General features: G+C 36.1%; 1 protein-coding gene across 2 annotated transcripts in view; it reads right to left on the bottom strand.

Annotated features, from left to right (window-relative positions):
• COG5 (component of oligomeric golgi complex 5) overlaps positions 1-26,019 on the bottom strand; it is a 178,887-nt gene that overhangs the window by 144,581 nt on the left and 8,287 nt on the right. Inside the window, exons 4-6 of one of the 2 annotated variants that reach the window (XM_072401650.1) lie at positions 21,919-21,973; positions 21,755-21,824; positions 20,263-20,383 (exon numbers count right to left, since the gene is read on the bottom strand). In XM_072401650.1, coding sequence (XP_072257751.1) covers positions 20,263-20,383; positions 21,755-21,824; positions 21,919-21,973 — 246 coding nt within the window. Of the gene's footprint in view, positions 1-6,145; positions 6,282-20,262; positions 20,384-21,754; positions 21,825-21,918; positions 21,974-26,019 lie in introns of those variants that run through there. The other variant, XM_072401651.1, reaches the window with a different exon arrangement.

The raw sequence follows: 26,019 nt of genomic DNA, 5'->3' as shown, positions 1-26,019 counted from the left end.
TTTTTTTAGCCCGTACCAAGGTCGGGCTTAACGGTCGGGAGGTTAAACAAACTATAAAAAGGTCCAATAAGCCTAAATTAGTAACTGCCTCAAGAAATACAGTTGATATGATGTTCTCACGATATGTGTTGTATTGCAACACATATCGTGAGAACGTCAGACAGGTTTTTTGTGCAATGATGGATTCTCCTGCTTATCGGACACCATGTGATGTGCACTTTGCCACAGTGGACAGCACAAATAGTGTGAATGAGCCCTTAGGGAGCATTTACACGTTGACATTTCCGTGCATTGCAATAACACACATTGAACCCATTTTTTTAAAGCTCTCCTGGAGAGCATACACTTTCATCAGTGAACCTGGGTGATCCAGCAAACCTGGAATAGATTTATGTCATTTTTGTTAGCAAATGTTTTAAATCCTGGACCAGATTCATTCTAGGTTTTTTGGATCACCCAGGTTCACTAATGAAAGTGAATCCTCTCCAATCTTGTGGAGCTTTAATTAATCAGGACATTTGTTATTATATATTGTGGTAAGGCAGCCCGTTCATTTGGGATAGGCTGTCAAGCCACTAAAATGGATTAAAAATGTGCATGCAGCATTCATCAAATGAAGCGCATCACAACACATGGTAGTGCGCCACCATGTATTGTGATGCACTGCAAAGCATGTGCCTCAAAGCAGCAAAAAAAGGTTTGGCCAACCCCCCCACACACTAAAATTTAATTACTATGGCAAATGCACTGCCCTGTTACACATTACTGCCAACTTCTAACACTTGAACTCCAATTTCTCTGGAATGGGGAGATGTAAGAAACTGAAACTGTGTGGGGATTGTCTGTGGATTAAACCCCCCTAAAATGCCATCACTATGGCATCTTTAGAACATAAAAAACTCTGCCCATCAAAACAAAATTGTGGTTCATGTACTGGTAGGGTACAGTCATGTGTAACAGGGAGGTGCGTTTTGATGGGTAGAGTTTATGTTGTAATGATGGTATGGTGAAGAAAGTTTAGGGGGTGTTAGTCACAATTGCCCCTCACCTATGATTTTTTGTTTACCTGCACCTCTCTGTTCTAGAGAAATTAGGGTTCAAGGTAGTGATGATTATGTGTATCAGGGCAGGGCATTTTGATGGGAAAGTTTTTTATGTTCTAATGATGCCCTGCTAATGAAATTGGGGTTCAACGAATGGGGGCATAAAGGTTAGCATAGTATTACAATTATAGTTTTGCGAAAGGTAGGTACAAATTTAGGGGCCCCACCCCAATTCTCCTTGCTATGTAGGTGGCCCCGGGGGTTCCTAAATTTGCATTTTCAATTTTGGGCTCCTAGATGCACTTTCTTATGCAACGGCAAACCAAATGTTCAATTTTCACAAAGTTTTAAAACTGGTTACCCCCATATCTTAAAATACTTTAAATAATTTGTGGTTACTAGTAGCTATGAGGGTCCCCTGTGTAACCTGAAAAATTCCAATCAATGGTTTAGGAGATCTGAAGAATTGAACATGGTGAGTTGTTAGGCTGCAGAATATGACCAGCAGCCTTAACACACACACACAGCTATCACACGGCGCTGATGATGATGTCATTGTACACACACACTCAGGTAAACATATTTCACATTTTTTAGTTTTTTTTTAATAAAATACAGGCAGTGTTGGGGGGGGGGGTACCGGCTGTCCTGCCCCCGTTTTGCAATCACATGCACAATGATCTTAAAGCATCACCACATTTTACCATTATATAAAGGGTGACTTTACCCCTTTATATAATGGAAAAATGGGTTGTTTTTCTTTTCCATTGTTAATGTGAACTAAACCTAACTTGTTAAACCACATTGATCATACTATGCTAAAAGAGAATACACTCCCTAAACATGGAACACTAGGAAGTTGTATCAAAATACACAGCACTAAAGAGTTTGGACATAATAAAAAAAAAAATTGAAAAATTGGACATTCTAACAAGCCAGGCATTAGAAAGCAGGAACAAAGTATAGGGGGCAGGTAGAACACTGACAAATTACGAGATTTTACTCATTTTGCGGTGTCTTACCCCACCCACTTTTTTATCACCCGGCTTAAAAAAAAAAAAATTCTGGGAAGAACACTAAAAAGAAATAAATGAAATTATGAGTGACAGAATGTACAAGCTATGTGAGGAGGTAAAAAGCTCCATAAAAATGACTTGAGCATGGCCCACACAAAGTGATAAAATAAGATCAGCCCAATTATATTTATTTTCTTGTTACCTATGTTTATAGAACTACGGTTAAAAAACATAATATGTAAATAAACATAGGAAAAGATGTCAAAGGTGTCTCAGACAAAAGTCCTCCAAGAGGTCCCCGATGTAGAAAACTTGAATGTATCAATTACCTAACTGCTTGCAAAGCCTCAGCTTTGTTCACTGCTGCACCACATTAAAATAAATACAGATCACACATCTGCTGCAGTTAGTATCCTAAGAACTACCAAATGTGATGCATGCTGATACCCATGTTTGTTATAAAGTTGTTAGATGTGCTATAGCTAGTTCTGTGTATGACAGGTTAATTGTATGCATATCTAGATGTCAATTATAAATGAAATCCCTTAAAAATTCTACCCATATTTTTAACACACAAAAAGTAACAGAAAACCAATACTGTCATCGAAAAAATAGTCAACCTTATTAGAGGAGACATGGACAAATGTGATAAAATATGAGCTTCCTTGGAGAGGGACGCATCAACGAACGATCACATATGTTACATAATTAACAAATTGCAGATTTCCCTGGCTTTAGTCAACAGAAAAACATGAGAAAGTCAGAGAAACGGAAAAGGAAGGTAGTTACAAAGCCAATTATCCTACTAGTTGCCCCATCATCTGTCACTCAGAGTCCTGTAAAAACATGATATTGTGCAGTCATTAGCCTGACTAGAACAGACTAATTAATATAATGACATTTTTGATATTTTTCCACGGTATACAATAGGTACTTAAGAGTTAAAGCACACTACACATCCTTTGTTTTATTTGTCTTATTACAAAGCTGAGTTTTTAAGCTAAAATTGTATTTTCAGCCTAGGTACTAGTGCACAACAGCTTGAAGCTCCATCTGTAACATTAATTACACATAGTTAAGAAAGGAGTACTTAAATATGCAAAATGGCAAAGCTTTGGAATATGTCATCCTCATAAGAGCATTTCTACAAAACAACAACACTGACACAGGCTAAAAGTTACCCTAAATTTACAAATGATTTTGTAAGATTGTTTTCTTCATCCTACCTTAATTATTTTTTCATGAAATACTGTACTGTATCCAGCATATGCGCAGATCACAAGTCTGGACACATAATTATTCATTGAACAAATATGACAATGGCTGCCTAGGAGCATGCATTGCCCCAAAAAAGGCGCAAGCTTGATCATTTACATTCAGACAACTTCCCAACTTTTAAAACATACCTTTACATTTATTGGAATAGAACAATACTTCCATGTACTACCATGATCAATGGTTTACTTTGTGAGGATTAATAGATTGATTACATAGTTTATGTTTACAAGTTGTGTTTCTGCTGAAACCAACATACAAATATTAGGTGTTTTATTCTTCCTATGAGCTAGGTGAGCGTCTGCCTAAAATTATCAGCAGTTCAATCTCAGTGCTACCATATGAAAAACGCCTGGAAAGAGAAATAAGCCATTTGAGCGAGAGATGACATGTCTGGGGGCTGTTGCATACACTCTGTACAGAATGCCTCTGGGGTTGTCATGGTTGCAAGAAAGTAACATTTGAATTTTTATAGGTTTAACACAATTACGTGATAGGTGTTGACTGAAACAGAAAGGTGATTTTAACTTACATATACAATGTCTAGTGTGTAGCAGGTGAATATGTACACTGTTTTATTAAATAATAAACCTGGTCTTTACAGAAAAAAACAAAAAGCTTAAGTAGCAAAAATGGGTAATGACCTACATCGCATTTTAGCATAGTATAAACCCAATAGACTATTTGAACATTACAATAAAAAAAACATTTTGTTTTGTTCTTGTTGTAAGGGAAAACTATTGTGTAGTAGATAAATTCTATAAAGAGATGCACATTTGATGATTTGAGCCGAGATTTGGACATGTAACAAAAATCTACATTTATCAAGGAGGTATATTTTATAGCCCAACTTCAGGCTTGGGTTTATAGCCCATCTGCTCCTCTCCCATCTAAAAGACAACAGCAGCCTATAAGGATGGTGGAGGAAGCAGATGATGCTGGGGGTCATTCATGAAGAAAGAGGGGTGGTGACTGTAGAGAACAGCACCCAAAATAATTCTGGAGTAGCCGGGTTTTGATTTTCTTGTTTAAGTCAGAGATGGATTTGAATCTGATCCAATACCTAACATAGGAAATATAACCCAAACAAACAGCATACCAACAGGACGAAGTAGGAAGGAATGCCAACACCAGTGTGACCATACAGTGCTGAATATTTTTACCACGCTTGTAAAAATGAAGAAAAAAAAAAAACACACACAACACAGTTGTAGATACCACAAGTTGTCGGAAGAAACTACATTTGAATAAATTATGACTATTTATGTGACCTGCATTTACTAACACATTTTATCATTTCTGTGAAATTCATTCATGATCTTTGTATATCAAGATACTTTTAGTTTTCAATCCAGTTTTTCTGTTTATAGTCATGAAAGATATCCACAGTTTTCCTGGTTTTGAATACCGATGGAAATGTGTAAAATATAGTTATTACCTACTGACTTTCATTGTAGGCATGTGTTAATTATTCATCTTGATGTTAATTAGAATTGAACAAGCCAGAGATTTCTGAAACACAATTGAGCCAAGCAACCACACAGCCAAGAACAGTCTAAATCAGTGAAAATCTAATGACTAAACTCCATCTGGGGACAAGCATGTGCTAACAGAGTAAACCATTCCTGAATATTTTAGGTTTTATGACATTTTAGAGCAACATTCAAGCAACTAACAACTTTTTTTTTTCTTTTTTCCCCCAAAGAATGCAGAATTAAATGTTTCAACTTTTACCTTGATACCTATAGAATTAGCAGTAAATGTCTTAAAAAGCTGTCTGTAAGCTGCTTTGTCAGCACTAGTAATAGGCACAGCATGCGACACAACATAAAACATTAAACATTGGTTGACCAATGAAATTTTCCATTTCATGAATGAGCTACTGAATGCAAAGTTAGCCATTTCAGTTGTCTATTAAACCTGCTCCTGTATAATTGTCAGTGGTGTGGCTTCAGGTCTATGGGCCCTTGTATGAATTCTAAATCAGGCCTCATGCCTTCCTGGAAACATACTATTACTTTTCACTACTACAATTCAATGCAGAGCTACAAATTTAAACTGCTGAGGTTCAGTATACAGAAAATCTGTAATGTCACATGACAAAGGACAGGTGTAGCATGAGAATATCAATGGTGTCTATGCTGACCCTCAGAAGGTTCCTCTCTCTTGTTGATTTCATTTAGGTACACCAGGCACAGTTAATTAAGGACAATACCAGTTACCACACCTATAGTGACTAAGCAAATCATTCCATTTCACTCCAGTATTCCACTTGCTGTCCTAATACATACACATTATTTATTTATATATATATATATATATATATATAACTCTCTAGGCTTGTACAGACACTCCAATAATGTTATGAAAACAATCATTATGAAATCCTGCGACAGTTACAAATAACAAACTGTACAGACAGTGATGTTCTGTTCTATGAAAAGGGGCTGGAAAGGAAAAGCAGGGGTGCCTGCTGTGTCCTCCCCACAGTCAACAATCATGATAATTTACAAGCCTGCACAGCATTACTAAATTACTGGATTGCTAAACAACATTGTCGGAGAAACTGTAGTAACATTACATTTTTGTTGCTCGAGGCAAATCATTTTTGAGTCCTGCACACATATCTCTGCGGACAGCAATAAATGGTATGCCAGAAAGGGTGACCAGCAATCTCTGAAAATACTCATAACAAACTACATAACAGAGGTATAACTTTCCCTTATTAAAGGGCTAATCTGCAAAAAAAGCATCTGATTTTTCGATTTTGCCAAAGTAAATTCTGCAGTTAAAGTGAAAGTGCCACCATACCTGATAGGTAAATAGAGAAGCTAAGGATTCTGAAGCCAGGAAAACACAGAAAGAAGGTGGAAGTGGCTGTGGCCAGGCTGAACATGGACATTGCAATCTTGGAGGGGATTGCTTTTCAAAGTAAGCCCTGATAGTGTGTAAAATATTCAGAGATGAGCTGTCTGTAAATTCCCTTGCCTGCATGTTTCTCCTGGGTTGGAAGACATTTTTACTGGCCACACAGGCACCTGGCAGATGATTAACAGTACACTGAACAGCACATGCACAGTTTACAAAACAGAATAATAGGTTTGTGACATTTGATTTTATTTTTTTACAAAAAAACCATAGTATGTCCTGCACACACATTTTAAACTCATGCTTGGTGTTCCGGTTTATTGTAAGAGCAATTGAATAAGCAGTATAAGGGGGCCAGTTCCTTTTCACAGACTTTGAAGTACACTTGTGAGGATAACTATGAACGCTTCTAATTCTCATCTCATTTTCCCTGTTGAACATAGACAACTTCAGAATTTCTGAGTCACAAACTGGGAACAGTATCTACTCCAGATGGATGCCAGTGTAAATTATACAAAACTATTTATATAGCTGGTCATCAATAATGAGTGCTACAGAAAGATTTCTACACCTTTCTGTTATAGAAAAATGCTACTGGAAAATTGTAGTATGGTAAAAAAAAAAATACAATCCACAGCTTTGTAAAAAAAAAAAAAAAAGTTATCTGCTTAAAAGGTAACTGTCTGTGCAAATATGAGTTTTCAAACAATTAAAAGAAAAAACTGCCACGGTCCTGCATTATGACATTTGTGGGTGTTCGAGTGAAAAATGTTTTCAAAATGTCCATTCTCAACATATCAACTTTGTATACATTTGTTGTATACAGCACATAAAAAAAAGTATCCAAATTATAGCACACGTAGCAATATTAAGCTGCTACTTTAAGGCATAGTATAAAAGTTCCTGTCCATAGCCTTTTATGTCTGTGTCCTTCCTTGGTTTTACGGAGCCACTCAAGCATAAATATGGAATTGCTGCCATTATTTTTACCAAACATTCACTGTATACTATCCAGTAAGATAAATTATCTAGGAACACTTCCTTCAGAACAATAAATAATTGTTTGTTCTAATGCATACCATTGCATATATTTAGTCAAATAAAAAAAAAAATTGGCAGATAAGTGACAGGACTATGACTTTTGTAAAGCGTTGAATGATATGTTGGCGCTATATAAATACTGTATAATAATATTAAACCTCAACTGTTATTTCTGTAATCTGTACTGTTGCAAAATTTGTGCCTTTGAGTTTTTTCGCTTTAATCCCTGTAACCCAGCATGTCATGATTTACAATATGCTTTTGAAGGGAATACCTTCAAATACTTGTTATTGAAAATACTGCTTAGTTCATTTTTCCAGTGTTCAATGCTGACAAAACCTAAGTAACAGATTTGTGTGTACAACTGCTGTAACAGGAAAGTGGCAATAGGAAAAATAATAAATGAAAACAGCGTTTGTTAGCACTAAACTACATATCCCAGGGTTCTCCCCAGGCACTTTTAGCTGGGCGCACCACCCGGCACTTTTCAGCACCCACCCGGCTGTTTTTGGGTGGTTACCAAAGAGTTTGGTCACAATACAGGGACTGCCACCCACCTAAAATTTCTTCCCACCCGGCTTAAAAAAAATTCTGGGTTGAGCACTGCTATCCATTTATGTTAGCTAGGCTTTAGGACATGTTCATACTAGTAGACTGCCAAATAAAGAACATATTGCATGCTGCATTTTTTTTTTTTAAGCGCACCGCACAGCTGCAAGTTGTAAAGCAATACATTTCAAAGGTTTGCGTGGGTGCTATTGACAATTAAAACAGTACAAAAAGTATTATGCTTTGAAATACCAAGGTATGCACTTCATTGACAATCTCTTTGATTGTAATGGTCCCTTTGAGGGTAATATTCAGTAAATAAATTTACATTTAGAGTTGAAGCCAGATTGCTTGGATAAGTTATATAGTGAGTAGCCCTGCTCAACAAGAGAAGACTTGGGAGGCAGTGAAAGCATGTGGTTTTTCTGTATCACAATTACAACAGAACATTGACAGCTACAACAAACAGATTTGAATCACTGAAGGCACAGGCCATACAATGTTTCTTAAATTCCTTTTGTTACACAATATCAAGCCTATTCAAAAGACATTTTACACAATTTTAAACACATCATGCTCAATTTTCTAATATGGAGGAGTTAATATAACACCGCTACTTTATTATTATTTAACCGGCACCAAGAAACTTTGCAATCTAAGAGCTACTTATTTTATCTCATGATAACGTTTTTCTAAAAATATTTAATTCACAAACATAAATCTAACCAAAATGTGTCATCTTTTTGTTAACCCACATGAAATGACCCCTTTCTGAAAGCCTCATTTTCTCATAAAGCTTTATTTTATGAAGTACTATTTTTTCATCTCAAAGGCCCCTTCTGCTCTCTTCCAGTTAACAGAGCCTTTTTGTAACTCCCAGTTATCAGAACCCTGAGATAACCTGTGAGCAATCTTTATAATTGGCATTGATTTTTTTCATAAGTCCTATAATAGCACTAGTAAAATGCCACTACATACAAAGCAAACGAAAGTTGGAAATTGCTTAAAGTGTGTTATCAATGAAATATCAGCCAAACACAAACAGCTTTGTTTATTAATCCAATTGCTCAATTGTTAAGATAAACTACTGCTCCACACAAGAATTGCAGAAACTGCCTATTAGGTGGTGTTACCATTTAACAGATAAGGTTTTTTTTTTAATATATTATTGATTTCAAAAAGATCCAGACCAGACTAAAGCTGCGTACACACTTCCAATTTTTATCGTTCAAAATGAACGACGAACGAACGACGAAGGATCGATTGGGCAAAAATTGTTCGTAAAAAAAGTAACCAACGACGCCGACGAACGAGGAAAGTCGTTGGAAATGAACGACCGGACCGGCGGATCGGATTGGACGACGATCGTTGACCATCGTTCGTGTGTACGATCGTTCATTGATCGTCCATGGTCTGAGCATGCGTGATGAACGAACGTTCGTTCACGTCACTTCCTGTATCGCTCAAACGATCGCATCTATTGTGTGTACAATATCTACGAACGATCGTGTCGTTATCTGTATGTACAGGATCGGTGCTATAAGATCGTTCGCAGATATCGTGCAGGATCGTTCGTCGTTCGTTTACCAACGATAATAATTGGAAGTGTGTACGTAGCTTAAGTCCTTCACAACCTGACCCTATTACAAAGCAGTTGTATAATTAGTTGAACAACTTTTAATCAATCATATTCAGTGTAGTTAAATCATATAAGTGGCTACCACAAATGTCCTTGTGGTTTGTATTATGCTGAGAAAACAACCCAAAAGATTTAAGAACCACGCATTATAAATATTTTATACACAGCAAACAGCTGTAAATTAGCACTGCCATGTCATTTTGTTTTATAATCTCTTTTAGTAGTGCGACTGAGATTCACGGTGGTTGACCATATACACAGGTTTTGTATAGAAGGAAGAAGGAATAATGAAACAAAAGGAGATATAATAGAATATAATAAATATATTGTGTTGAAAAGAAATGATTGCTAATTTGGATCTAAATACGTTTCTGTAATAGTACAGACAATTAGTACATAATACAGATATAATTGTTTAAAGGGTATTTTTATTTTCTGTCATTTATAGATACGTTTATGAAAATTCTTATGTTGTTATTCACCCATTACACTGTACAGTATATTTTAGCATTAATACATCTACTTTGTTTCTGTGGATTACCATTGTAATGAGGTTGCTGCTAGTTGCTGGAATATTTATTTTAGAAGATACAGACATTGTGTATTCATGCTTCAGTTTCAAAATGAACCTAATGGCTAAAATGTATTTTGTATGAAAGGCATGTCTTTAGTGTGTTATGGACTACAGATTGCTATATATTGACAGGTGGTAAAGGCTTCACTTATATGGGCAAGTGTTTTTATTATGTATACGTGAAGAAAATTTTGATGCATGAATTAGGTAAATGAGTCCGGATGTTTTTGGGTGGTTACTGAAGAGTTGGCTAACAACACTGGGGCTGTCACTCGCCTACAACTTCTTCCCACATATATGTATATGTTTTAGAATGGAAATCATAATGTATCCTAAATATATCAGTTACACAAGTGGAAAGAGCCATGTTCATCAAACTAGAACTTCTGGATTTTAGGAGTTTGAATAATAAAAAAACTAAAAAACAAACAAATAACAATAATATCAATATTAATAATAATAATAATAATAAAAATAAAGGCTTATGAAGATATAACAAAAAAATATAATTTATTTGCACCAGGTCCACTTTACAGACCAGAGTAGTCCGTCTAATTCCACTGTTTGTGATGGCTGAACATTGGGCTACGGTAATGACTCAATGAAACAAGATGTGGACTGTTACATTCAGAAGAGTAGTAAGCAAATATTATGGTGCAAAGGCAGCACTAAAACCCAACTTTTTACAGTTTACCAGTTCTTCAGACACAATCTTTCCCATCACCCACAAAAACTTACACAAAGTACCTGACTACTTTTAACTAAATACTTGATCTGGCGATCTATTTTAATAGATTTTTCACTAATGGTATCCATTACTTACCTTTTTTTGTCATATTCGGAGGTATAATTTTTTCTGTTAAAGCCCCATTTTCCAAAGCACATATGACCTGTGTCCAGAAAAAGTCCAGCCATTGTTAATATAATGAGAGAGGTTAACGTAAAGGCCATATTACTATGTTTTTTAATTGGGAAAGTGTTGTCCATCATGAGTACCCTCTTCTGGGCCAAACAATAGGGAAAGTACCTCAATGAGCTTCATGGATTGAGAGATGCAACTGGTGATTGGTAGCTTCATCACAACAACACACCTGCCCATACATCACGTCTCATGCAGAATGCGAAAACATCAAAATTACCAAGGTGACCCCCCCCTTACAGCCCAGACTTGGCGCCCTCAAATTATTTTATTCGTTTTTTAATATGACTAAATTCACCTTTGAAAGGGAAGAGACTTTAGACCATCAATGAAATTCAAGAAAATATGACAAGGCAGCTGATGGAGATTGCAAAAAAGGAACTTTTTTTTTCAAAGTGTTTTGAACAGTGGAAAAAATGCTGGGAGAACTGTGTGAGATCCCAAGGTGCTTACTGAGGCATTCTTGTCCTACGTACAATGTTTCCTGTATACTCTTAAATAAATGTCTCTATTTTTCATATTACATGGCTGGATAATTTCCAGGCAGACCTGGTATGAAGTTATGAAACATCTCTTATCTTGTGCACATTTAGTGTATGGTTGGAGCCCTTGCATTTTTGGGTTCATCTGTCCAGAAACAATTCCTGGACACCAAAATGTTGCTTGGATTTCAAAAATGCTTTTTCACCTGAATGTAAATTGTAAGTGTAAGTGTTCAATAAATATCCTAAAAATGGGGAGCACGAGAAGCCAAACAATATGGTTAGTTCTAGCAAGGCTTTGCACTCGTTATGTTCATGGTTTTCTTATGTCGCTTCTTCCCCTGCCCAGCAAACCCGCTTCTCTCCACTTACCTGGACATGATAGGGAAGCATTTCAGTTCTGTGGTCCCACATTAAAGAAAGTTTAGGGTACCCACTATAGAATATTTCAAAAATTTTTAACTTAGGCACTGTATTTTGCATACCCTTAAGGTATTAATACATTGGGCTCTTGGCACCATACTGGCTACTTTAAATTCTGACCTTTTCCTTCTTTAGTTCCCTTTCTGCCTTGCTTTTTCCATATGTCCTCTTTTCTTTAAATAAGCAGTGTTTATCTTTTTTTTTTTTTTTTTTTTATGTTATGTGAATTTGCCTTTTTCCACACTTTACAGACTTCTTATAGGGGTTTCAGGTTTCTGTTAATTATTTCCTGACACTTTATGAGAATGTTACATTCTACCTTTGTAATTCCAAAATCCTAATAAAATTATTGAAAATAAAAGACCTGTAAACAAGAAGCTTCATGTTTTTATTCAAATTGCTTGGATTCCCTAACAGAAATGTAATATAGATTTTTCATCTAGAATACAATTCTCTACTATGCAAATCAAAATGCTTGGAATTTTACCATCCCAATGTTCAGAAGTGTGATTATTACCAAAGTGTGAATTACACCTTACAATCAATTCATAGTGCGACACACACAAAACTGCCACACTCCACAGACAAGGATGACAACATAGCCCTGTAGTACAAACATGTTACACAGTACATACTTGCTTATGTAATATATGTGTTTCCACTTTGCCTTATAACATAAAATCAAACACTACAACTATGCTTCTATAAAAGCTAGTTAGAAAACACAATTTTTTGCTACTATAAGAATGTATTATATCATTAAAGATGTCAATCTAGTAACAACACCCCCTGCATAGATCTACAGAGAACAGCTAATGCAAATAAAAGGCTTGTGGGTGTACAAGAATTTGATCCCACTAGCTGTCATAATGACAAACCAAGCAGAAATGCATATCAAGAAAACGGATAGGGGAAAATGGTAAAATTGAGCACTGACCCTTCTTGTAAAGTTAATCTTGCACTGCAATTGCTAAGCAGGTATGCTCCAATTGCAATTAATTAGTATAGGTATGGTGCAAAAAGCAGCTCCATGTTTCTTTTTTTATATTAAGTTCTGTCACAGTTTGTCACAGACCTGTCAAAACCCATTATGTTAAAATAAGATACCTAAGAATTGAAACAATTCTCTTACATGCAATATTACTTGTACCACATTTTTCAGTATACTACCTTAGAAAACACAAACATAACAAAAGAACGGTCCTTTCTGCATATCCTGTGAAGCTGCTTACTATACAATGTGAGTAAAATTCATAGCCAGATCAATTTCCAGCATTTTCAGTTATATATAAAATGTAACTGTGACCAGTTTATGGATTTTCATATATTTACATATTTATACTAAGCAGTAACCGAGCTTTACGACAAGCCATGCCTGACATTTGTAGCTGCTGACACTGGTACAAAATGTATTCCTAAAATTCAGAGCAATAGAACACAGGTTTTCATTTTCTTAGCAGCTTAGATTCCCCCCTCCAAGAAGTGACATGGCAGCCTTTCAGTTTTCACATCTTTAATGCCATCACAAAGCAGGTGTCCTAGGAAAGGGAGCAGAGTGAGCAGACCTGCTAAGAGAACCTCCTAGAACGACCAATCTTTCTGCTGTGAAATGTGAGGACACATTGGGCCTGATTCCAAGGCTGGAGGAGATACACTTTATATCAGTGAACCTGGGTGATCCAACAAACCTGGAATGTATGTCTTAGAAGTCATTTGCTATTTATTAGCAAATGTTTTCAATCCTGGACCAAATCTATTTGAGGTTTGCTGGATCACCCAGGTTCACTGAGGAAATTATCGTCCTAGAGAGCTTTAATAAGCCCAAGTCTATACAACATTTAGAAGGTATCTTACCAAAAACTAATCTCCTATTGTTAGGACAGCTTAAAATTTAAAGTCAAGCCCAGGAAAAATTAACATGCAAATCATACAAACATAATATACAATTCCTGGGAAGTTCTATACAAACTATACAGGATCATTTTACAAAGTGTATTGCTGCAAGCCTAACTTTTTTTGGCAGTCATAAAAATCATAGCTGGCTGCACAGAGAAAGAGAAAGGTAATGTTTCACAACAGAAAAAGGCTTGTAAAATTACTATTTATATCAAGCATTTTAAACAAAAAGTGGTATCAGACCCATGAACTTAGCTAACAAAATGAATTGCAACACTAAAATCTATTACATATCTATTAAATTCTTTTCTAGGGAAAAAAAAGAACTCTTAAAGATTCTTACTACAAGACAATATTTGATTAATCTGTGCAGAATGACAGCTCACTCTTTGTCATACGAATTTACATGTGATATTATGAATAAGTAATTTGTTAGTATGATGATTCTTCCACCCACTTCCCACCTTGTCAGTGTTCTTCAAGGCTTAGTACTCTCTTTGAACTCTCTCTCTTGGCAAACTTGGATCCTCCTTCTTACTTAATACCATTTATATGAAGATGACACACAAATTTACTTGTCCATCCCCGACTTGTCTTCCTCTGTCCCGGATAATGCTTTGTGCGGTCGAGGATATCGTGGATGACAGGTACTCAAAACTCAACTTGGAACTTCAAAACCTCCCCCGTACATATCTTGAGTTGTTAGTAACAGCCGTTTAAATTAAAACTCTCCTTTACTCTCCACATCCAAAAAATATTCTGGTCCTGCCATTTACAAATATGCAATATCCTCCCCCCAGAGACAACCTAACTTCTAATACAGTGTCAGTATAGTTCTTATCCTAATTCCACTAACTAAACTCTTGGCACTCTAAGAGGGGTCAGAAAGCTTTTTGGACTACTAGGCCATTTCAGGAGGTCAAGAAGGCACACTAGGCCAGAAAAACAAAGGTGTCCAAGGAAAGGTTTTTTTATTTAAAAATACAGTGCAATCAATGGGAAACATGATGTTGCATGTTCTGCATGTTGCATTTTAAAAATAAAATATGAATAAAAATTAAATTAATAAATACCCGTTATTAGAACAGGTTCAAAGCATTTTTTTTCTTGGAATGGGACTTTATAGGTGCTTTGTGCAATAATATACTTAATGACAGGAAAATACTAATTTTGTTGAAAAGAAAATGTTTCTTTTAAAAAATTCACTGTGATCATGATCAATCTATTTTAATTCATATGATAATATAATTATTTATTTACAAGTATGTTTATCATGATTGATTATCCCAAAAATGGCTCAGGGGTTAGCACTCTGGCCTTTGCAGCACTGGGTCCCAGGTTTGATTCTCGGCCAGGACAGTATCTGCATGGAGTTTGCAGGTTCTCCCCATGTCGGGGTGGGTTTCCTTCTGGTACTTCAGTTTCCTCCCACATTCCAAAAACATGCAGTTAAGTTAATTGGCTTCCCTCCAAAAATTGACCTTGGCCTACAATAATGACATATGACTATGGTAGGGACATTAGATTATGAGCCCCTTTGAGGGACAGTTAGTGACATGACTATTGACTTTGTACAGTGCTGAGTAATATGATGGCGCTATATAAATACTATGTAGTAGTAATAATTTATCAGATGAATAATATATGATTAGTAAATAATCATTAATATATTATTATTTACTAATCATATATTAATCATCTGTAAATTATGCATCATTAGTTGATATACCTTACTTTTAAACTTACTTTACTTCTTTTTTCCTGGCTCTCTGTTACTGCTTTTGCATTAAGTCCCGTGTCCCACGTGTAAGCACCTGGGAACACGGGACTCCTATCAGCCAGGGACTCTCTCGAGTCCCGCGCTGATGGCTCTGCCCCCACCAGGAACGCCCCTGAAGGGTAATCCCTCTCCTCCGCAATGCATACGGAGGAGAGGGAGTGTCCTCTTACCCCTCGGCGGAAGTGTTAATGCTGGCCGCAGTAAATAGGAGAGGGAGCCACAACAAGGAGGCTCAAGAGCCACGGGCTGCCCACCCCTGCCAGCCAGGATTAGGCCAGATCGTTCATTAAAAAACTAGGGGGCGTTAGGCGGCAACAGATTGCTGGCTAGGCCGTATCTGGCCTAAAGGCCAGAGTTTGATGACATCTGCTCTATATTATCATAAATACTGCAGCTAGACTAACCGATCCCTTACATTACTCCTAATCTCTTGACTATTGGCTTCCATTTCTCCTTAGAAGAAAATGTTTACCTTTAAATTAATTCTACTACTTCCAACTAATTGATCCTGTACATAAACACACCAATAACCACCTTCTTTACTCCTCCAAATACCTACTAACGACTTCCTAATGCATAACCTCTTCCCACACCCAGTTGTAAGACTTCCTGTTGGTCAGAATTTCTTCCCTAGTCCAATATGTTTGCTCTTATCTACAATTGCAACAATCTGCATTACAACTTACCTACCAATCCTACTCTTTTACCCATCATTATTATGTCACTATTCCATTCTCCAATCTTTTAGATTGTAAGCTCAATTGGACAGGGTCCTCCTCTGGTCCTGTGTCATGGATTGTACTTTTCAAGTATACAGTTTGTCATTTATTTACTAATTACTGTATAGATCTGCATAGCATTTTGGTGCCCAGTAACATTATCACAATATGCCATCACACAGGTGATATTTTTACATATTTTCTGATAGCTCTGGTCATGCAATCTGAATGTGCAATTTTTGGGGTTCACTCTTCAGTTTTTGTTTTTTTTGAATTACAAAAAAAATAAAAAGAAATTAAATCTATCAAGCATTTCTAAAGCAAGCTCCACTGAATACATTTAAAGAGCATTTATTGTACAAATAAAGACTTGACAGTCTAAACAACGCCCAAATTAATTTAATATGCAATGCACAAGCCTCAACCTAAACAAAAAAAAGTCTTTCCTGACTGAGCCAAATCTTCTTTAATTTGAGTCTCACATGCTCATCCTGCTAGACCAGCGGTCGCCAACCTTTCAGACCTTACAGACCACTAAATTCTTAATTTTCAATCCCACGGACCATTATTATATTATTTTTTTTAAAAACAGATAAATACATTTGTAAAATAACAATCTTTCTAATGGTGCCTGACAAGGAATGTGGAGGCTCTGATTCCATGATCAGCTCACGGTTAAGTGAAGTATTACTATTGTTACTATTATCATTAGTTGCATTATCTTTGGTCTTACTAAAGAAATGCAAAATATTTGTTTGTTTTTTCTCACTTATTATGGGTTTAATTCATTGGAATCTAAGACCAAATAAAAAATGATAGGTATCAAAGTAAAACTTTTTGATGCCATTAAATATAACAGTGAAAAAAAATACACATTTAAGGTCATACTTACCTAAAACAGCATCTGAGAAATAAACAAATAAAAAAAACAATCGAATGAGGATCGGTATTCGCCGGGTGGGGTGTTGTATTGGTGGAAACAATACTGAAGCATACGGCTCGGCAACAACCTAAGACCACACTGATGTCACGTTGCGCCTCCCTTGTTTTCTTTTGTCTCTAGTACAGTATATAAAGGTGAAAATTGTCATTCAGAATATAAGAATTTATTAGAATATTATTTTTGTTTTATTATTAATTCAAAGTTGCAAATAATTTTTCTGTGGACCACCAAAATTTTCTTGTGGACCACCAGTGGTCCACAGACCCCTGGTTGGGGACCAATGTCTTAGACACTACAGCTCATATTGAAAGAGTTTCAGCAACAAAGGCCTTGCTTTAGACCAGTTTCAAATCGTAGAAATAAGTAGACATGGCCAGGTGCTGACTGACAAGGTACAGACATGCAACTCAGCATTGATAATAATTTACTGATGGCCTCTGCAACAATTTTTTTATTCCAGTAAAGTCAAAGCAAACACAGTGGCAACATTGCTCTGAAATCAGGTGAAGTGCAATGTTGATGTCACGTCATCACAGGAAGCTTCATTGGGAGGACTTTACTGCCAAGCACACCAGGTATTTGTGAGACTTAGCAAGGTCACCACAATAAAAATGTGTGGACTTAAAAAGTGTGGATGCCCTTATAACTACCACACAAACACTTAAAATTACTCCCCAATGAGTTCCCAGTTTAGCTTTTTTCCATTGAGAATGATCAGCTATGCATGGTTTAGGGTGGCATAAATATACTCAACAAAAGTGGATAATATAAATTAAAATTACCTGGGTTTTATTCGACTTGGATAAATTATGGCAGAATATTAAGAGAAATAAGGCAGATCAGGACAAAACTGTCATCAAGAATCAATTTGAAAAAAAAAGTCCTTAACTGTTAACAAAATGTGGAATTTGGCCATTTAATAGGTCCTTTGTGTTGATATTATTGCTTTATATACCTTAAAGTCCTAAAAGGGAGTAACACACCATGTGAAGATGGAAATTACCATATTTTATGTAAAATAGGTATAATGGACAAATCATGTGAATAAAATGTTTTAAGTGTATAATCTGAATCATTTTTCATGACAAAGACAGAAATAGAATAACTTGAGTGCTCCTCTGGTATCAGATTGTGATGGAAGTGAAGCATGAAAACATGGTGAGATATGATTTAATTATGCGTTACAATTTGTGTGCACATAATTTGGTCTCATATTTCCATGGGAATACATCAATGATGTAATGTGTGTCTATATATCCCAGAAGATAAATCTGGTTAATTTGGTATTGAAACCTACGGTATAGCAACTATTTTTTAATAGTTAGAAAACAAAAATAACTAAATTTAAAACTAACCAAATCATAAAACTGACTGTATAAAATATGCACAGAAACCATACGACAATGTAAATTTATGTTACATTCCGTAATATTACTGGGAAATGTTCGCTAGGAGCCTCTTTAGATACTTTGAAACTGTGTGGTCTTTTAAATTCTAAGACTATAAAAGTGAAAATGTAGAGATAAAAATAGAGCAAAAATAGAAGATGGGGGAGGGAAAGGGGTATTTTATCAGGGGGTTTATTTACCCCACCTTGAAATTCCCCTAAAGACTGGATTAGAGGAAAAATTCCAACCATTTCCCACTCTATTCAAAAACAAAAATGACTGGACATACACTTTACAGGCAATCTCCAGGCAAATGCCTTTGATTTGAGGTAAATCCCATCTGACACACTTATCATAGGTAAGTCACCCTAATGGAAGTTTTCTATGTATCCTTTTTCTGCTTTTCCCTGTCTCTCTTATTCCTTTAAACACTGGTAATCTGGACAATAAAATGAATGAATCTCATCAACTGGGACACAAACCGCAAACAACAAAAATCTGATTTCAGCCCCCACCACTTTTATCCACATCTAAAAGAAACACAAATAGGTACTTTAAGAATGAACTAAGAATTGTAAAGATCTACATTTATTGTTTTCTAAACCAGTGGTGGTCCGGTGCTCCTCCGATCGGGGTCAGGGGAATCACCCTGCTGGGAGGGCGCACTGGCCAGAGCCGCGGACCATGTCCCCCATCTGAAACGCAAGCGCAGGGTGGTGGGCGGGTTGTGTCTTTGGACACAGGCTCAGACCTGCGAAGGGAGAGTGGGCGAGTTCTGGCATCATGACGTCATGATGCATGCATGCTCGGTCCAGAGCCTGTAAATTTAGTGGTCCATGGGTCCGAATAGGTTGGCGACATCTGCTCTAAAGCACCAGAAACTGTATGTCTGAACATGGTGAAGTGTTAGGAAGAAAAAAAAACATGACATTAAGTAAACCAGGTACTCAGCCAGACTTAAACATTTCCTTGTGCAGCTGTGTTGCTTATAGGAGCATTAGTTAAGGAATACCCTGGTATTTTTCCTCACATCTAATTAACACTGTACATTATCTGCAGACCATTCAAAATAATAACACATTATTATTTCAACAAAATATTAACTTCCTACAGCACTGTGTACAAAGAAGATTCAAATATGGGGTCCTCACTAGATCATCTGTTACAGAAAAATGATTTTTGTTCACAATCTAGATCAGAACCATTTTGCTTATAGGATAAAATGAGATTAGTTATTTAGGTATAAGCCTGATACAGTTAATAACATTGCATCAAGGAGCATTATTCCATACTAGGGACACAGACATGTAACTGATCGAAGTTTGAGCTTGTTGAGTCCTCCTTACCACTTAGGTGAAAATAGTCACAAAGGAATATGATTTTTAACTGAAGTTTACCCTCAAAAACAAAAGAATGCATGTGTAACCATCATGGCGCAGAGTGAGATTTGTTTTTAACTGTAGAACATATATAGCAGATCAACAGGAAAAGCAGCGTACATACCCAAGGACAGGACACTGAATTCCTCACAAAACCCTTTGTGATTTCAAGCAGGTCATACTATAAATGTCTTTAAAGGTCACCTGCTATTCAATTTATAATAACCAATGTGTATATATCTAAATGATTCTGTTGTCATATACAATGAGAAAGCATTTCTAGAAAGAAAACAGAACTAAAGAAGTATAAAAACAATAGAAAACTTACCCAGCTCATTAAGGCTTTGTGCAGCTTTAGTAATCTCCCTGCTGCCACCCTGCAGCTGGCCCTGAAGCCTCTTACTGAGATACAAGATGCGTATAATTCTCCGAAGCAAATCACAAGCAGACTGAAAATAAATGTTTTTTGTCAATGAATCATTCAAAATACACTGCAGGTTACAATTAACACACCTGAATATTATGCTATTTCATTCACAAAGTAAGTTATTTAGAAAAATTATGAAATTTAGGCTGGTTAATCATTTTCTTCCTGTAGACACACTGGGATATAAATAGTATTTTAGAACCTACAATCAAACTTTTACCTCAATAAGGAACATTTTGCAGTAACCTACAGAGGCCAAATTAGATTTTTGCACTGTGGTAAACCACATAACGTTCGTTGCCATGTAAATGTACAATTATTTCTGAAACCCCAATACACTAACACAACACACCTGCGATGTTGCCTTTTTTTGTGTGACCACCTAATGCAAAGCACAATAAAGCATAAGAATCAACTTATCACATATACCTAACCGAGCCCTTAAGCAACTTTGCAAATGTGCTAATGGCAATGCTAAATTTTCATAAACTGAACCCGATCTGATCAAAATGTTGTTAACAATTATGTGGATCTGTGGAGCCACTTAAATCTTAGGTTCAGGCAGTAGGTAGTAGGTTCAGGCAGGAGCTTTTTTTTTCTAAAACCTAAATATAAAACCCAATCCTGGGATCTAGGTGGCTGCACAAAACTTAAATAACAGGTACTTGAAGACATTACTAGCACTGTTGTTACCAAGTCAGGTTTGTCGAATTGAACACCCATATACACAAGTCCGTGTATTCCCTGAAAAGTTTAGGGAATCATGCACATTATTTTTTTTTTTTTTTTTTTCTAACTACAGTTAGAAAAAAAAACTAACACTAACAATTCTAACTACAGGTAGTCCCCGGGTTACATACGAGATTGGAAATGTAGGTATGTAGGTTTGTTCTTAAGTTGAATTTGTATGTAACAGGTACAAATGTACAAATATTGGAACAGGTACGTCATTTTAAAAGATCCAATTAGGACAGATGTTTGTCTCAACATATTATTAGGCAGCATGGTGCCAGTAGCTGTATAAAATCATCACTGTAAGTTAATCACAAACAAAGCAAAAAAAAAATCTTTATGGAGCCTAGACATTTATTAACTTCTGGAGCAAGCTGTGATTTAATATGCAAAAAGAAACAACTGCAGACTTTGTCTTGGTCACTAAAGAGTTACAAAAGACTGCTGAAAGAGCTCACTCCCCTAAGGTCACCCACAACCTCAGCTGGGTTTAGCAAAAGATTTCTTCTGCAAGTCATGAAAACCACCCCCCTATCAAGCCTCTTTCTGCACAGGAGCATGCAGGGAAGTCTGTTCTATCTAGGAGGCCTCTGTATGTCGGATGTCCTCAACCCAGGGACTACCTGTAAAGAAATTACATATATCAAAAAAATAATCCTACCTGCAGACGTGCCAGCTGTGCTGTGCGGGACACAATTTTGTTATATGGATCTACAATCTTGGCTCTTATCCTACAATGAAAACAAAGAGGTTAGTTTGTATTAAAAATATATGTCCCAGTAAGAACACAAGTGATTCATTCTGTCACTAGTATTAATTACATACCTGTCAATTGCACTCTGCAGAGCACCAATTCTGGCTTCCATCATCTGAAGGACACCTGAAAAATTGATGTGTGACAGTTTATTATTAAGTACTGTAGGTATATATCACTGACATATTATACAGATCTTTACTGGGCCCACCGTCCTATAACAAATAATCCCTCAAGAGCTTACAATCAAATGTTGCCAAGACAGTCATAGTCTATTGTTCCTAACAAAGTTTAGGGATAATTAAAACAATATGTTTTGATGTAGAAGGAAACTTTTGTACCTAGGGTAAACCTACGGAAATACGTGGAGAACATACTAATTACATGCAGTTTCCTGGCAGAGATTTGAACCCTGGTATCCCCAGGTGTTGCATATTGCACTTCTACAGAGATTTATGTTGGGAACCGGAATCAAAATAGTTTTTTTTTTTTTTTTTTTTAATTCAACCGCTCAGGTCATGTCCACAGCCCAGCAACTATTGGACTTCAGTTTGTCTCTGAACCTTTAATTGCCTTATCTCCAATATTTATATCATGTCAGGGTTTTTTGTTTGAAATGTCATGTCAGATATTTTTGTAGCTAAAAAGAAATAACTTCAAGTCCTGAAACACCATGCAAAAATAAAGGTTTGAAAAGATTTATACACATAACATTTTCAAAATAGATATACATCTGGTTATAGCGCCACCTGCTGTAAGTGTAAAATTACTACAACACGTGTTCTATTTTATAAAACATACTAATTCACATTGGGGGACAAGATGATATTCTGAGATTTTGGCATGGAAATATACAAGCAAGAAAGAGTTGCAAATGATACACTAAATTATAGATTCTTTAATAAAGCTGAGGTCAAACATAAAATTAAACACTACTCAGATGTTCTGCAAATTGTCTTATGCAATCTGTACTCTGCCATACCTGAAAAACACACAACGCATTAATGACACCATACTGCACTCATCTGAAGCCAAACAGGTTGGGTGGATGTCAGGGTAATGAAGTGAAGCCAGGACACCATGCTGGATACATTTATTTATGACATAATAAACATTGCTTAAACAAAGTGACAAGCAGGCCTTTATTCACTTAACATGGAACACACTGAGAAAAGGGGCTTGATTACCCCTGAAATGTTGATTTATTGTGCTCACTATGCCTTGTTAAGTATCTGATATATTTTCATAGAACTAACCACACATCAACCGTTTTGTTTCCTTTGAATGTATACTTGATCAGAATAGAATCTTCAACAGTTAGGAAAACTTTCCTTCTGGTGTGCCAGGTACACTTTTCTTTATTTGATTTGAAATAACTATTTTAATACACTAATAATCTTGATGGACTTGTGTCTTTTTTCAACCTATGCAACTTTCAGTCAGTTTATTTGTTTTTAAACATTATGACCCTAAACAGAATTAAATTCTTTAGGAATTTATGGGACAACCAAAATCAAATAATAGATCGCATCTATTTAAAAAGCCATTGCATGCCAAAGCTGTCAAGGGATCCTAAAAGTACCACAAGAGCAGCTGCGGAATCCATAGACAACTCCAGGTTTTGCTCATCAACAAAATAGAGGGGTCAGGACAGGGCACAACTTTCCCCAGTGTAAAAAAAAAAAAAAAACATCTTGTTTTAAATTTCATGCATGAAAATTGTTGTCTTGCCCTTCCCAATGATAGCCAGGATGATCAGTTTGTGTTCTCTGGAGATTATCCGGGCTATCATTGGGAGGGCAAGACAACCATTGAGTATGGTAATGAGGAAAACCAGGAGTTGTCTATGGATTCCACAGCTGCTCTTCACATTACCAGAGTGTATGACAGCCATCACTTGCAATGGCTTTTTAAAAAGATGAGATCTCCCATTTGATTTTCGTTGCCAGTCCTAAAGAAGCAGGTTAGCGAAACACAACGAAATTGAGATGGCACTTAGATTATCTGTATGATTATATATTTGTGAAAAATGTTAGGATATATCCCATGTTTTTAATGTTTAAATATATTTTTTATGTTTTTATTGGAGAAAATCTGGTTTGATGTGGATTTAAAGAAAAAGTTGCCTTAAAAGTCCATGTGAATATATGTATGTTTGGTTTTAACAAACCAAATGTCCCACTGATAACCGATTTACTGTCTGGGCATCACATCACTATCACTCTGGAGGAGCAAAATGTAGAGAGGAAAAAAATAAAGAAAGAAAAACAGGAAATAAGGACAAGGCTCTCTTTTGCAGGGCTGTCTTTTTTTTCTGCCCCGGTATACAATACATAATTAGTATGAGCTGCTGCTGCAAACAAAGGGGTTTCTCTAGATATGGCATTGTTTCGGAGTTGATTCATGTGCACTGGAACTTTACATCTCGGATTTGGAAATTACTTTTGTTTATATTTGCACTTCCACATTGTTGTTGATCTATAGAGATTTGTAGATTGGCGACTAGAGGGAACTCTCATATTGACAAAGAACAATCAGAAATCAATGGGCCATACATATTGCAGGTCAGGGACTGCAAAAGCACTTAGGACATAAAAGTCTAAAGTCACCATTGTCAGGAAACATTTTCAAAGGGTACTTAGCAATAGCCACCTACATGTTATCTCCACAGCACAAATATAGGAAAGTATATACACACACAAGTATTTATAACACAAAGCATAACTTTCTCTCTTCTTCTTTAATGATTTTTTGCTCATTTGGTTTCTCATATCTGTAAGTGGCCTAAAAAGTATATAGTTTGTATCCGGGCTTTGCTGTTATGAAATGTATTCCTAAAAAGCCTAATACGGACAAATACTTTTTATATAGCTGGATAGGAGCCAGACTTCTAATAGGTACTACATGGAAATATATTTTTTAAATGTAATATATGGTATTTATATCATTAGAAAAAAAAATTGTTAGAATCAGCTGACTGATTACCACTGCTTAGCTGGTGATTTTTTTTACTTTGAACTTTAAGTATACCCTTTTCCATGTATGACTGGTAAAGAGAATTCATTTCAGAGATTGTCTGGTGGGCATCAGGGTTCAGCTCTGTTTTAATAAAACAACATTGAAAGTACATTCATTTATTAACAGACTGAAAACACATCCTTAGGAATTCGAATCACCTATATACATTCAGCTAAAGTAGCAATAACTATAAACATCAACAAATGATAGGGTGTGACTGCACATTGCTAAGAGTATCATGCAACGTGGTGAATTATCAAGTTGGTATTTTGTAGTTTTGGGTGCTGACCTTACAGCAAAACAAAGCCTAGGGCTGAATGGTTGGGTTATTTAATGTGTAAACTGTTTTTGGTCTGGATTGTTCAGGGATCACTTGTTTCACCTTTCAATTTCAAATAAAATTCAGGTTCCTAATATTTTAAGTGTTTACTAATAATTTTTAAGTAAAAATCTAAAATATGTCCCTATTTTCCTATGTAATAATTCACATAATTAATATCCTACAGAGGGAAAAATCATATGTTAGGATTGGTTTGGTTGGATTCAAATTTTTCTTTATGCAAAGGATACCTATTGCATATGCCTGGTCGCAGGGCATGAATATTCAGCAAAATAAACTGGTTTCAGCAACCCCAGAATTTACAGTAGTAATATGTGCCCGATTCTTTTACAAAGAAAAAAAAAAAGATTTCTGAAAAGTGGAGCAGAATAAGTTCAGAATAAGATAATTGTCCTGCTGATCCTCTGCTCTTATTATATCGAGTCAATGACCCAGAACAAGTAAGCAGATTAAAAGTTCAATATTTTTTTATAATAGATAATTACTACTTGAGGGAAAAAAGGAAGTTCCATTCCCAAGTGGACACTATATGTCTTTTTTTTGTTCTCATCAGCCTGTATAGTCTTTCTTTTTCTTTATTTGATTGGTTTTATTGTTTTTTGTCTCAACATACTCAAAGCTTAATTGCACGCTTGAATGATGGCTCGGGTGGACCCTTCCCCATTTTTTCGGGGGAAGTGCTTATCTGATCCCACGGATTGCCTTTGGATACTCACATGCCCACCTTGCCTTGCATTTTTGTCTGACTTTTTTGCCCCTTTGGTGGTGTCTGACCATACACCTATATCATTATATATATGATGCATTTCCTAAG

Source organism: Pyxicephalus adspersus, chromosome 2, assembly GCF_032062135.1.
Source record: "Pyxicephalus adspersus chromosome 2, UCB_Pads_2.0, whole genome shotgun sequence".
Classification (NCBI taxonomy): Eukaryota; Metazoa; Chordata; class Amphibia; order Anura; family Pyxicephalidae; genus Pyxicephalus; species Pyxicephalus adspersus.
The sequence above is the reverse complement of the archived record's forward strand: the minus strand, read 5'-3'. Positions and strand labels throughout refer to the sequence as shown.